The sequence below is a fragment of the Nematolebias whitei genome, chromosome 5 (genome assembly GCF_014905685.2).
Source record: "Nematolebias whitei isolate Nwh7 chromosome 5, NemWhi1, whole genome shotgun sequence".
Taxonomy (NCBI): domain Eukaryota; kingdom Metazoa; phylum Chordata; class Actinopteri; order Cyprinodontiformes; family Rivulidae; genus Nematolebias; species Nematolebias whitei.
The window spans coordinates 25,507,779-25,520,282 of record NC_056502.1 but is presented as its reverse complement, the minus strand read 5'-3'; the positions used below and the strand labels follow the sequence as shown (position 1 = coordinate 25,520,282).

General features: G+C 39.7%; 1 protein-coding gene across 1 annotated transcript in view; it reads right to left on the bottom strand.

Moving 5' to 3' along the window:
* LOC119410159 (MDM2 binding protein) overlaps positions 1 to 11,687 on the bottom strand; it is a 42,044-nt gene extending 30,357 nt beyond the window's left edge. Inside the window, exons 1-7 of the mRNA XM_037677070.1 lie at positions 11,621 to 11,687; positions 10,960 to 11,043; positions 10,799 to 10,872; positions 9,826 to 9,974; positions 9,534 to 9,592; positions 6,328 to 6,472; positions 5,811 to 5,925 (exon numbers count right to left, since the gene is read on the bottom strand). Coding sequence (XP_037532998.1) covers positions 5,811 to 5,925; positions 6,328 to 6,472; positions 9,534 to 9,592; positions 9,826 to 9,974; positions 10,799 to 10,872; positions 10,960 to 11,043; positions 11,621 to 11,687 — 693 coding nt within the window. The remainder of the gene's footprint in view (positions 1 to 5,810; positions 5,926 to 6,327; positions 6,473 to 9,533; positions 9,593 to 9,825; positions 9,975 to 10,798; positions 10,873 to 10,959; positions 11,044 to 11,620) is intronic.
* Positions 11,688 to 12,504: the final 817 nt, after the last annotated feature.

The window sequence follows — 12,504 nt, the reverse complement described above, 5'->3', positions numbered from 1 at the left end:
GAAAAACCGCGATATAGCAACTCCACGAAAAACAAACCACGAAGTAGCGAGGGACTACTGTATTAGAACTTTATAACCCTCAGCACTGGCTCCCCCCAGGGCTGTGTGTTGAGCCCTCTCCTGTTCACCCTGCTCTCATATGATTGTGCGCCTACCCATCCAGACTGTCATATTGTAAAGTTTGCAGACAATACAGTGGTGGTTGGATGCATCACAAACAACAATAAGTCCAGCAACAGGCAGGAGGTGGAACACCTGGAGAGCTGGTGAAGGAAGAACAACCTTCACATCAATGTGAAGAAGACGAAGGAGATGGCCGTGGGTTTTAGATGGAACAAACACACCTAACCCCACAAACATAAGAGGATCTGAAGTGGAAGTGGTCTCCAGCTACAAGTACTTGGGTGTGCACCTTAACGACAACCTCAGCTGGAGCAACAACACCACCAGCCTGATCAAGAAAGCTCATCAAAGACTATACTTCCTCAGGCGGCTGAGACGAGCTGGTCTGGGAAGCTCAGTCCTCACCTCATACAGGTGTGCAGTGGAGAGCATCCTGTGCTCCAGCATCAACGTGTGACATGGAGACTGCACAGCTGCAGAAAGAAAAGCTTTGCAGAGAGTGGTGAAGGCTGCACAGAAGATGTTGGAGTCAGTCTCCTCACCATCACAGACATCTACACCTCCAGATGCAGGAAGAGGGCCACCTGTATCATGAAGGACCCCACTCACCCAGCACACACACTTTTGCCCCGCTCCCCTCAGGCAGGAGGTTGAGGAGCATTAAGTGTAGACTGAGGAAAGTCTTATACCCTGAAGCCGTCTCATAAATCCCTAATCAGGATTATCACTGTGAAAATAAAAATCACTGAAATGCAACTTTGATTGTTGATATGTGCTGCTGACTATCCATGCTGCTGATCTCATGCTGCTGATTTATTTCATGCTACTGTGTTCATTCGTACTCATCTGCTCACTCAGACTTGTTTGTGCTGCAGTTGTTCGGCATATTGTTTTTGTATTACTAGTGCTTAGCGTATTCTTAGTCTAGTATTTTTCTTAAGTTTATATCTTAGATGTTGTTACCGTTTTCTTTACAATTTATACTTTTGTTGGATGTAAATGGGACTCTGTATACACAGTTTCATTTCATAGCATGTACCACATATGGTGCAAATGGTGTAGAACTGGCAGCATGATGGCTCAGTGGTTAGCACTGTTGCCTCACAGCAAGAAGGTCCTGGGTTCAATTCCTGGTTGGACCTGGGGTCTTTCTGTGTGGGGTTTGTATGTTCTTCTCGTACTTGCATGGGTTTTCTCTGGGTACTCCAGTTTCCTCCCACAGACCAAAAACTTGCATGTTAGTCTGCCTTCAGGCCCAGGCTCCCCTTGCAATAGAGATCTGAGATCTCAATGGGATTTGCCTGGTTAAATAAAGATTAACAAAATAAATAAATGGGGAAAACTGCTGACTTGACAGCTGTCCAAAAGACGACCATTGACACCTTGCACAAGGAGGGCAAGACACAAAAGGTCATTGTTAAAGAGGCTGGCTGTTCACAGAGCTCTGTGTTTAAGCACATTAATAGAGACACAAAGGGAATGAAAATATATGGTAGGAAAAAAGTGTGCAAGCAATAGTGATAACTGCACCCTGGAGAGGACGGTGAAACAAAACACATTCCAAAATGTGGGGAGAATCACATAGAGTGGACTGCAGCTGAAGTCAGTGCTTCAAGAACCACCACGCACAGACGTATGCCAGACATGGATTTCAGCTGTCGCATTCCTTGTGTCAAGCCACTCTTGAACAAGAAACGGCATCAGAAGCATCTCACCTGGGCTAAAGACAAAAAGGACTGAACTGCTTCCGAGTGGTCCAAAGTTATGTTCTCTGATGAAAGTAAATTTTGCATTTCCGTTGTCAATCAAGGTCCTGGAGTTTGGAGGAAGACGAGAGGCACAGAATCCATGTTGCTTGAGGTCCAGTGTCAAGTTTCCACAGTCATGATGGTTTGGGGGGGTCATGTCATCTGCTGGTGTTGGTCCATTGTGTTTTCTGAGGTCCAAGGTCAATGCAGCAATCTACCAGGAAGTTTTAGAGCACTTCATGCTTCCTGCTGCTGATCAACTTTATGGAGATGGAGATTTCATTTTCCAACAGGACTTGGCACCTGCACACAGTGCCAAAACTACCAGTACCTGGTTTAAGTACCATGGTATCCCTGTTCTTAATTGGCCAGCAAACTCGCCTGACCTTAACCCCATAGAAAATCTATGGGCTATTGTGAAGGGGAAGATTTGAAACACCAGACTCACAATTCAGAAGAGCTGAAGGCCACTATCAGAGCAACCTGGACTCTCAGAACACCTGAGCAGTGCCACAGACTGATCGACTCCATGCCACGCAGCATTGCTGCAGTAATTCAGGCAAAAGGAGCAACAACTAAGTATTGAGTGCTGCACATGCTCATACTTTTCATGTTCATACTTTTCAAATGGCCAACATTTCTAAAAATCATTTTTTTAATTGGTCATAAGTAAAATTCTAATTTTCTGAGATACTGAATTTGGGGTTTTCATTAGTTATCAGTTATAATCATCAACATTAAAATAAATAAACATTTGAAATATATCAGTCTGTGTGTAATGAATGAATATAATATAAAGTTTCACTTTTTGAATGGAATTACTGAAATAAATCAACTTTTTCATCATATTCTAATTTTAAGACCAACACCTGAAAGTACCACAGACAAAACAGATCAGTTCTACCCAGACACAAAGAACTTGTTAACCAACCAAAGTATTTTCTGGTAACTTCCAGTATTCTATTCATCTTAATCCTTTCTGTTGCACAGTAACGTACAGAAACATAGAACAGAGGGAAGTTCCAATATGAATTGATAAAAAGATTTTTAAATTGTCTGAGTGCAGACAGAAACTGCCCGATTAAATTTTATTCGCAAGTGCCTTAAGGCCCTGTCACACTAAGTTTAGAGAACTTGTGTTGAAGTATGAAAATTTTGTAAATCAACTGGAAGCCTTTTTGAACTTATGCAGAGCATGTTGGAGCAAATTGCAACAAAGGCAGCTGTCACACAATGATGTATTCAGTTCAGTTTATTTATATAGCGCCAATTCACAACAGAAGTCGGCTCAGGGCACTGCACAGAAACAATCACATACAATATAAAAGCCAATTAGTAAAAGTTATCTATCTAAGGAAGCCAGCTGATTGCATTAAATCTCCCTTTTAACAGGAAGAAACCACCAGCAGAACCAGGCTCAGGACGAGCGGCCATCTGCTTCGACCGCCTGGGGTTTGAGAGGACAGAAAGGAGAAACAAACAAACATAGAATGTACATCATCAGCGTATGAACAAAATGACAAACATGCTAATCTAAGTCACATTAGTTAAGTTTAAGTTTTGAATAGGTTACCAGCACACTGATATATGATGGCATAATTTGGACAAAAATTTAGTGCATGCACAAAACTGTCAGTGTATTCAGACATACTGCTAATAAGCAAGGTATAAGTTACAGGTTATGCATAAGTCCACACATATTACATGCAAGTTATTCATAAATTGACATGTCTGAAACCAGCTGGGCAGTTGTGAAACATACATGTAACTTGTTTTGAACCTATGAGCAACCTACTTCTAAAATATCTAATTTATGTCAGACATGTCCACATCATATTGTAATATCTGTGCCTTAAGGGATTAATGTTCCAGGTTGTGTGTGTGTGTGTGTGTGTGGGGGGGGGGGGGGATTAATGGGGGTACAATTTATGAGAAACATCCATCCTGAAGGATCTATGAGGTGCAGAGGTCCACAACTATCACCACAGAGCTGGAGGATCACAGATTTGTTTGATTTCTTCTGCGGCTAGGCCTGTCACGATAAGAAATTTTGCTGGGTGAATAATTGTCTCAGAAGTCATTGTGATAAACAATAATATTGTTTGAAATTTGACAATAATTGTAATTATTGTCAAATTTCAGAAGAAATGTTGGTTAATTAGTTTTGAGTGTAGTACAATTTTTGACACCCGGTGAGCAATTAGGGATTGGTTGTCTTGCTCAGAGACACCATGACATGTGGGAATGGCTGGGAGTCAAACCACAACTTTCTGGTCCCAAGTCAGCTGCCCTACCCCATCTCAGCCACCCCAAAACATTTATATCTAATGTATATCTAATGTGACGTTTATTGTTGCAATATGCTCTAACATGCTATGCCCAAGTTCTGCACAAGTTACACTAATGTTGCACACAAGCTCTGCATACGTCAAGCTGCTCATAGGTTAGAAATGGTATGTGTATGTACACAACTGTCCTGCTGGTTTCCAACGTATGAAAACTTAATGTGTGCACAACACAACTTCCACCTAACTTATGAGCAACATGTCAGCATACACAGAAAGTTTTATGCATATGCTGCCCATCGTATATCAGCCTGCTGATAACTTATTAAAACTTACTTAACTTATGGGACTTACACTAGTGTGTTTGCCCGTTTGTTTCCATTTTTGGCATGCGTTGATGCTATACGTCACTGTGAGACAGGGCCTTTATTGTGGTAAAGAAGTCAAATGCTGCCAACTTCAAACTGAGTGATTCTCTTGGAATATTCATGCCAAACTGGGCTGGGCCAGACCAGACAGAGTCAGCTCATGGTAATGCTGACAACACGAGACATTTCCCATGACCCTTCCATGACCTGAAGCAGTTCCTCCAGATTTATTCAGCAGCAGAGACAAACTGCCCCCCAGGGAGACAAAAATTCATTCAAACTTTAAATGTGTGGACATTTATCTTACAGCTACGCCGACTGTAATGTTACTGCCTTTTAAGGCTTCTAATAGATTTCTCATCTCAAGATCGTAAAGGTGTTAAGTTCTTTTACTGCTTTCACGTCAAAGAATTACGTTATTTAAATATAAATGAGTCATCACTGGCTTGAGAAAAAGATTCAGAAACGACATGCGACGTCTAAAGGTTTTTGTTACAAACAGCAGCACACTGGCCTTATCAAAACTGAGCAGGAGACGTGTGCTCATAAAAAAAAAATTTCTCACAGGGCTGAAGACCTGACGGTTAGCTTGTAGCAAACACTGAAGGAAACAAGTCACTGTCAGATTTTATCCAGGGAGGAGGATTACATTATATCTCTATGTTATTATACATTATTTCAGTGGAGCTCAGGCCTTTTAACTGTTAAAATGGTATTGTGTATGGACACGTAAGTAACATTATTGGATAATAAAATGAATATTTTAGAACTCTTTCGGAAACAAGGAGGGGTGTGCAATGCTCACCGCAGGTTTATTGGTCAACTCAAGGAAGAAGGACGCACACCCGTGTATCCAGGTTTGGTGCTGCGAGACTGAGATTGTAAGAAAGGAGCTCATTTTTCCTGGTGCAGCATGAAAGGAGCATCTATCTGCTAGGCTCCAACGATGCAACACTCTTGTCACATTGCTTCATACTCGCTCTGAAGTATGTACTAAAGCGTTCATGGTACAAGTGCAGCTCCTGAATGAGCCTAAATCCTTTAAACGATGAAGGAGCTATGAACTCGCATCCTCTTAGTTGCTGCTCGTCTCTGCTGCCTCATCATCGCTACATGAGATGCCAGGACTGTATCTCAAAAACTGCTCTCAGCTGAGGGTTTAGTCAAGGTTTTTATATATTGTTACTATTTTTACAGATTACCTTTAAACCTTACAACTAAATAAACGTGTAAATGTTTTGCTGAACACTGTCAGATAAGTTGGCCAATGAAACCCAGACTATTACCTTCTTCTCTCTGATGACCAGGCTCCCCCTCCACATTTCTCGGTGATCGACGCAGAAAATCAGATCAGCTGGCTCAATCAGTCCTGCGCTCAGAGAGGATGCTGTTTTCTGCCACCTGCAAGAGGTCAAACATTTACTTATTGGCCTCAGTTTGCATATTTTACACGAGATGTAATTTATGATCATTTGTCAACTAAGATGAGAAATGAGCACAGTTGCTAGTTTGTCAATGAGCTGGATTTTGCATGACTAGTATCCAACTTCTCACGTTCATCTATCTCCCTCTAGTGGTGAATTTGGGTTATTACAAAAAATACAAATAGCTTACTGTGGATTAAAACAAAGTTATAAAGAGCATCATGCTAAAACAGAATAAAGGTGTGTAAAGTTTCAGTGTTGTGAAAGAGCCCATTGAAAGTCTTAAATATTAATCTGGCTCTTGGTTGGATTTTTTATTTTATTTTTTGAAGAACAGTATTAAAGATAAAACGTAAAAAAAGTTTGATCATGTTCTCACCCCGCAGTGTGCTGTGTGACTACAGTGATCTTTGCAGTATGCCAGCAGGACATGTGTTTAAGAGCCCCTAATAGTGGCAGCAGGTCTTTAGCAGACGGGGACTGCTCGGCAGAAGCCAAAAACAGGACATCCAGCAAGGTTTTCCCTAAGAAAAAAAAAAGACAATTCATTGAAAAGTTTTTCTCAGTTTGCTTGTACAGTTCCACAGTTTCTTCATGGGACTTTAGGGCAGCCAACTTTAAAGACAGAAACCTCTCTTACTTTTTTAAAACGTTTGTGCTGTGATTTTTCACTCCCAAAATGATCCAACAATTCAAAAAGAGAACTGGTAAACGAAACGCTCCAGTTATTATAAGGGCTGTTAAAAAACAGTAAAATGAAAAGAAGAAAAAAAGCAACATCTGTGTGATTTTAACAAAAAAAAAAGTTTGTTTGGTTGGACTGTATTATCACAAAAACAAAAAAAAATATTTAGGTTAAGTAAAAACGTTCAGTTTCTTATTATTGGCAGTTTTTAGGTAAAACAAAAACAAGATCCCCGAGACGTTGTGCTGTAAACATCGATTCATTGTCTTATTAGGACACTACACAGAAGATAGATAAAAGTGACAGGTAATCCAAATGCATCTTACAAGTCGCATGCAAATAATTGTTATTAAAGTCCAACGGCCACCATTAGAGCCCTTATTTTTTTATACAATTGGGTTATGCAAGTGTAGTCACAGAAATACCCGAGCACAGGGCCGATGATTACCGAAGGCTGATGATGTCACGCCGGGAACAGGGCACGGGCAGGACTGTGTATTCCAAACAGAGGCAGATGCTCATGAGGACAATTTCAGTGGAGGAAGTTCAAGTGATTTAGAAAATATCTATGATGACTTAACTACAAGCGACAAAAAAGAAAACAGAACTGTTCGTCGTGCAATTGTTGCTCAACAAGGACGGCCTGTTCTGTACATGTGGAAGGCACACCAGTGGCAACTCCACAAGAAGACTCAGTCAGTACAGGAAGGACCTTTGTGCCTTGAAAACACCGACTTGTATTAGTGCTAGTGTTTGTTATTAAACCCTGTGGAGTTGAAGGACGCTCCGACTTGATGACCAGTTTCAGACTGCACTTTAAACTGTGTCCAATCGTAAAGACTGCAAACTATACAGCAGTTCTTAAATTGTGTTCTTAGGCCAGTAAAACCAGAGAGTTACCATCAATAATTCATCACATCTTTTTCTGAAAACGGCTGTCATAATTGAAGCTCAAAGTTTATAAAACCCTAAATTAATACATGTTAAACAGAAGATATATGTCCAATAAATAAATCTACTAAACCAAACAAAAATATTCTTCAGACCCGTTGATTTATCGTGGAGTCTCTCAATATAAATGAAGAGACTGGAATGATGAAACAAAGTCTACTGTTCCTACTAATCACAGCTCTCTTTAAACAAGTGTTGTAGTCAAGACCACCTAACCCGAGACCAAGTCAGGACCAAGACCAGAGTGTACCGAGACCAAGATCTCAAGTCTTGGAGCTCAGTCTTTTCACAGATTATCTGCCTTATACTGTAGTCACAACATAGTGACAGTTTTAACAAATATGTAAAAAAAAACAAAAAAAAAAAAACATATGTACCAGGAATTTTTATAAAAATATTCTTTTAAGAAAAGTTAAATACTGCAGCTTTAAGTTTACTTTTGTAGTGAACTAGGCCTCCGACCAAAACCTGCCTCTGAGGACCTTCATGGGACAGGAACTGTTATTTCATTGATTTGAATCCAGAAATACAAATGAGCTCATCCAGAGACTTTCTAATTGTATCCTGAAGTAATCAATTGAAAGAACACTCTTCTTTTATATTATCATTACTATTTTACAATATCTTGATAAATCAAAAGTGTGTTTAGTTCATACCATTTCTAAATGTTGAAGTGAACCACTCATTTTAAATCAACTGTGAAACAGTATTGATGATTTTTAAATCCTCATTCAAATTAGAAATCAAGTTAAATGTCTATTTTACAAAGTAATTATGCATTTTTGATCTTCTGTCTGAATGAGAGAGTAGTGATGTCGGTCGAAAGTCAGAAAGAAGTTATTAGAACGGAGTGGATTGTTTTTAAACCTAGCAGACGGTAAATAAGAAGCTACTGGCACCTGCTTCCTCTCATTTCGCCATAACATTTCTCCTGTCTGTACTGGAGTTTCTAAAACATTCCTGCTGTTTTCTTGACTTGTAATGACCCTCTGACATCACTAGAACCACCCCCTCTTGGTTCTTTCAACCAATCAGGAAGTCCTGAAGTGACCGGAAGTGAGAACTCTTTAAGAGTCCACACTTCCTGGAACTTCTCAGTCTTCAGTCTTCAGTCATCTTGAGTCTTTGACCAGAGTCTTCCTGGGGTCTTCTTCAGTCTTTCATGGAGTCCTCCACTTCTGAGTGGAATCTCTGACTGAAGTCTTCCTGAGAGTTCCTAAGGAACTTTCAGATTTAATCAATAGCTGATGGATTTGACCGTGAGACGAGGGTCCGTCCATCCCAGCTGGAGTCACAGCGCCTCTCTGTGAACTCACCCGGGCGTAACGCCCTACCACTTCTTCTCTACTAGATCTATAGGAAGCTAATCTGAATCTGTAGAGAGTAATCAGTGCTGTTACACACATCAGAGGCAATGAGGGGTTCAGTGTCCTGCCCAGGGACACTTGAACATGTGACTGCTGGTGGAATCGAACCCCCAAACTCTCCCATGACTGCTCTAACCACTCAGCCCCAGATGGGTGCCAACTCCCTCCTTCACTGTATTCCCACAGAACTGTCTCTCATGATCGGACCCCGACGTCACACCCCACGTATGGAAGTGACGTTTCCGAGGCTGCGACTGAAACAGCCCGACGTCTCACAAAAACAGTTTTTAAAACCAGTTCGCATTACTTTTCGACGTTTGTCACAGAACGTTTATTTATTTGTCATGTCTCTGTCATTTTTTTCTGCATATAAAATATGAAATGGTGGGTGATGGACTTCTAACACCACAAAGAAAAACAATATGATTTGATATTTCAATAAAAGGCAACAGTTTTGTTTTTAAACTATTTTTTAAAAAGTAAAAGCCATATTAGGACAGAAGTAATATTCTGATAAATATCACTAATATTATAATAAAGTGAAAGAATAAAGGACAAGATCTGTGGTTCGATCAGTCGTACCTGGAGGTGGCAGCTTGTCTGACAGCAGATAAAGTCCTTCTGCAGCCTCGTCCAACAGCCTGTTGGACAAAGTTTACGATAAACATAACGTCTTCAATATTGCTTACATTTTAACACCACTTTTTTATTGATACTTATTTAATCAAATACCATAAAGCACTAGAATTACTTTGTACAACTATAAAGAAAATTCAATAAATCATCAAAAATAAATTTAGAGAAAATATGTATCCGTACTGGCATTAAATCAAAATTAACACATATAAAAAAATTAAAAACTATCAGCACTCACTCTGTCAGTGCCAGGGGGTCTTCATTTTGGTTTACGGTCTCCTGTTCTTGAAGTGAAGTGAGACACTGCTCGACTGCAGTCGGCCTCTCCTCCTCTGAGTCAGTCTTCTGCTGGTTTGTCCCCAGTTCTTCCCAATCTGAGCTGCAAAACTACACAGAAAGTGCCTTATATATAAATAATATGAAACTTTTCTTTAACTACTGTATAGACTAATTATTTGAATGGAGAACAATGATTGTTTTTATAAATCCCATATCAAACAAATTATTTTTAAAAAAGTTTAAATTTAAATAATAATCATGTTTTATTGTTAGCACGGCGGCTCAGTTGATAGAGCCGTTTCTGCTCAGTGAGAAGGTTGCTGGTCCAAATCCCGGCCGGGGGTCTTTCTGGGTGGAGTCTGCATGTTCTCTCCGTGCATGTGTGGGTTTTCTCCTGGTACTCTTGTCTCCTCCCACAGACCAAAAACATGCATGTTAGACTGATTGGTAACTCTAAACTGTCCCTAGGTGTGAGTGAGAGAGTGAATGGTTGTTTGTCTCATTTGTCTCTTTGTCCCTGTGATGGACTGGAGACATGTCCAGAGTGTCCCCCACCTCTCACACAGTGATAGCTGGATATGGGCACAAGTGACCCCATGACCCGAAAAAGAAGAAGCGGGTAAAAGATAATGGATGGATCGATTATTGTTAACATATCATATGAGGCATAGTAGCTCCTTGGGGAATAACAAACAAACCAAACTAAGTAAGAGAATAACAGTAATTAAAAATAGAAAACATGTAAACTTGACAGCTGAATTGGTTTGTTCAATCTTATATTTCTTGTAAACTTAATTTGGTGAACCAGGTGTAACCAGTTTATCTATATTATGGTAAGATCTTGGTATTTTGTTTTTACACTAAACCACATTTTTAAATGATATTTGAACAAGTATTTCACAAAGTTGTCCTTAATGTTCAGACGCTCTCACCTGTGCTGATCCTTGACAAGCCTGAACAGCAAAGCACCACCTTGGAGGTGTCAGCGTGCCACACGGAGAGCCAGCTGGGAAACAAGAAGCAAACACAGGTGAGGGCAAGTTCAAGAGCAGGGACTTTGTACAAGAACGTCAGCAACTGATGGGCAGCGTACCTGGACATGAAGAAATCCCTTTTACTGTTTCCTGAGCCAAGCTGGCCACAAGGTTGCTGTATATGTTTTTAACTGGTTCCAAACCTGCAAACAATGAGACAGTGCTGACAGGTTTAACTTCTTATAACCAAAAACTATTGTTGCAAAGATTTGTATTCTGAAAAAGGCTCTATACAGTTTTAAAACTCTTACTTTTAATCATCACGTTCTGTTTAAGTAAACCCCTTTTAACACGTCTTACACTAAATTATGCACCTTGATAACATTTTAGCTTTAATAATGTGTGGTGTTTGTACTGTATGCCTGCATGCTGTCTCCAGATCTTTCCAATCTTCAGTTATAAACTTTGTTATTTGTGAATCAAAACATTTGTATCCTGTGAGAGACTTTGACACTTTGCTGTCAAGTTGCTAAATGTTGTGAGAGTTAGAAACATGGTGGTAACCTGTATCAAAACGAGACAAACTAGAAAAAAGCCTTCACGACGTGGTTATAAAACTGAACTTAATACAACAAAAGCCTTTTTTTTTTTTTTTAAAGAACATCGATAATTTAACGTCACCGTGAATATTGCACTAGCTAACGACGAAGTTTTTTTTTTTTTAATCAAAACTAAAAATTTTAACCCAATAAAAACGGTAATTGTTACATTAAAACTTACATCTAAAATCATGCGTGGAGTGATCAGCAGCTTGGCAAAATGATATAACCAAGACATAACGATCCATTCTGTGCTTTTTGTTGCGATAGCCGACTTTCCCGCAATGTTAAATTTCCCACCAGTTCTTCTTCTTCGGTCCAAAGTGAAGTGAACGAGCAGTCAGCGCTCCACCGCCACCCCATGGACGAACCTGGTATTGTACCGTGTTCTGTCAGAAATACTTTAAAATCTTTATTTATACAGGTTAGTCTCATTGAGCAAGGAAGACTCATTTACAAGAGAGACCTGTTTCTAAAGAATGATGACAACAATAAACAATCTTAAAAGAAAGCATAAAAACCAACGCAGATACATTCCTGTTTTGAGTATTTTATATCGCTTTATAATGTAGCTTTTTTTACATAATTTTTTTACATGCCTTCTTTTAAGATTGTCTGCTGTTGTCATCATTCTTTGTTTAAAAAAAACAGGTCTGTCTTGTAAATAAGTCCTCCAGGCTCAATGAGACTAACCTGTATAAATGAAGGTTGAATTGAATATACTGTAAATAGAAAAAAATTAATGGGAGCAATGTATGTAAAAAAAAAAAATAAACAGCTACATTATAAATCGATATACTAAAAACAGGAACGTGTCTGCGTTGGTTTTTGCCTTGAACTTAGCAGTTGTTTGAAGCCACTTGGAGAGGTCAAAGTCAAGAGCTTCAGATATTTTTGCAAGATATTCCAGGAAACAGGAGCGTAGTAGCAGAAGACCCTTTTGCCTAGTTCAGTCCACACTGAAGGAACACTGCATGTAATAATGTCCTGAGAGTGCACGCTGTAGCTGCACTCACGTAGTGACATGTAGTAAGTGCCATGTGTTGTCATCATTGTATGTTCCCA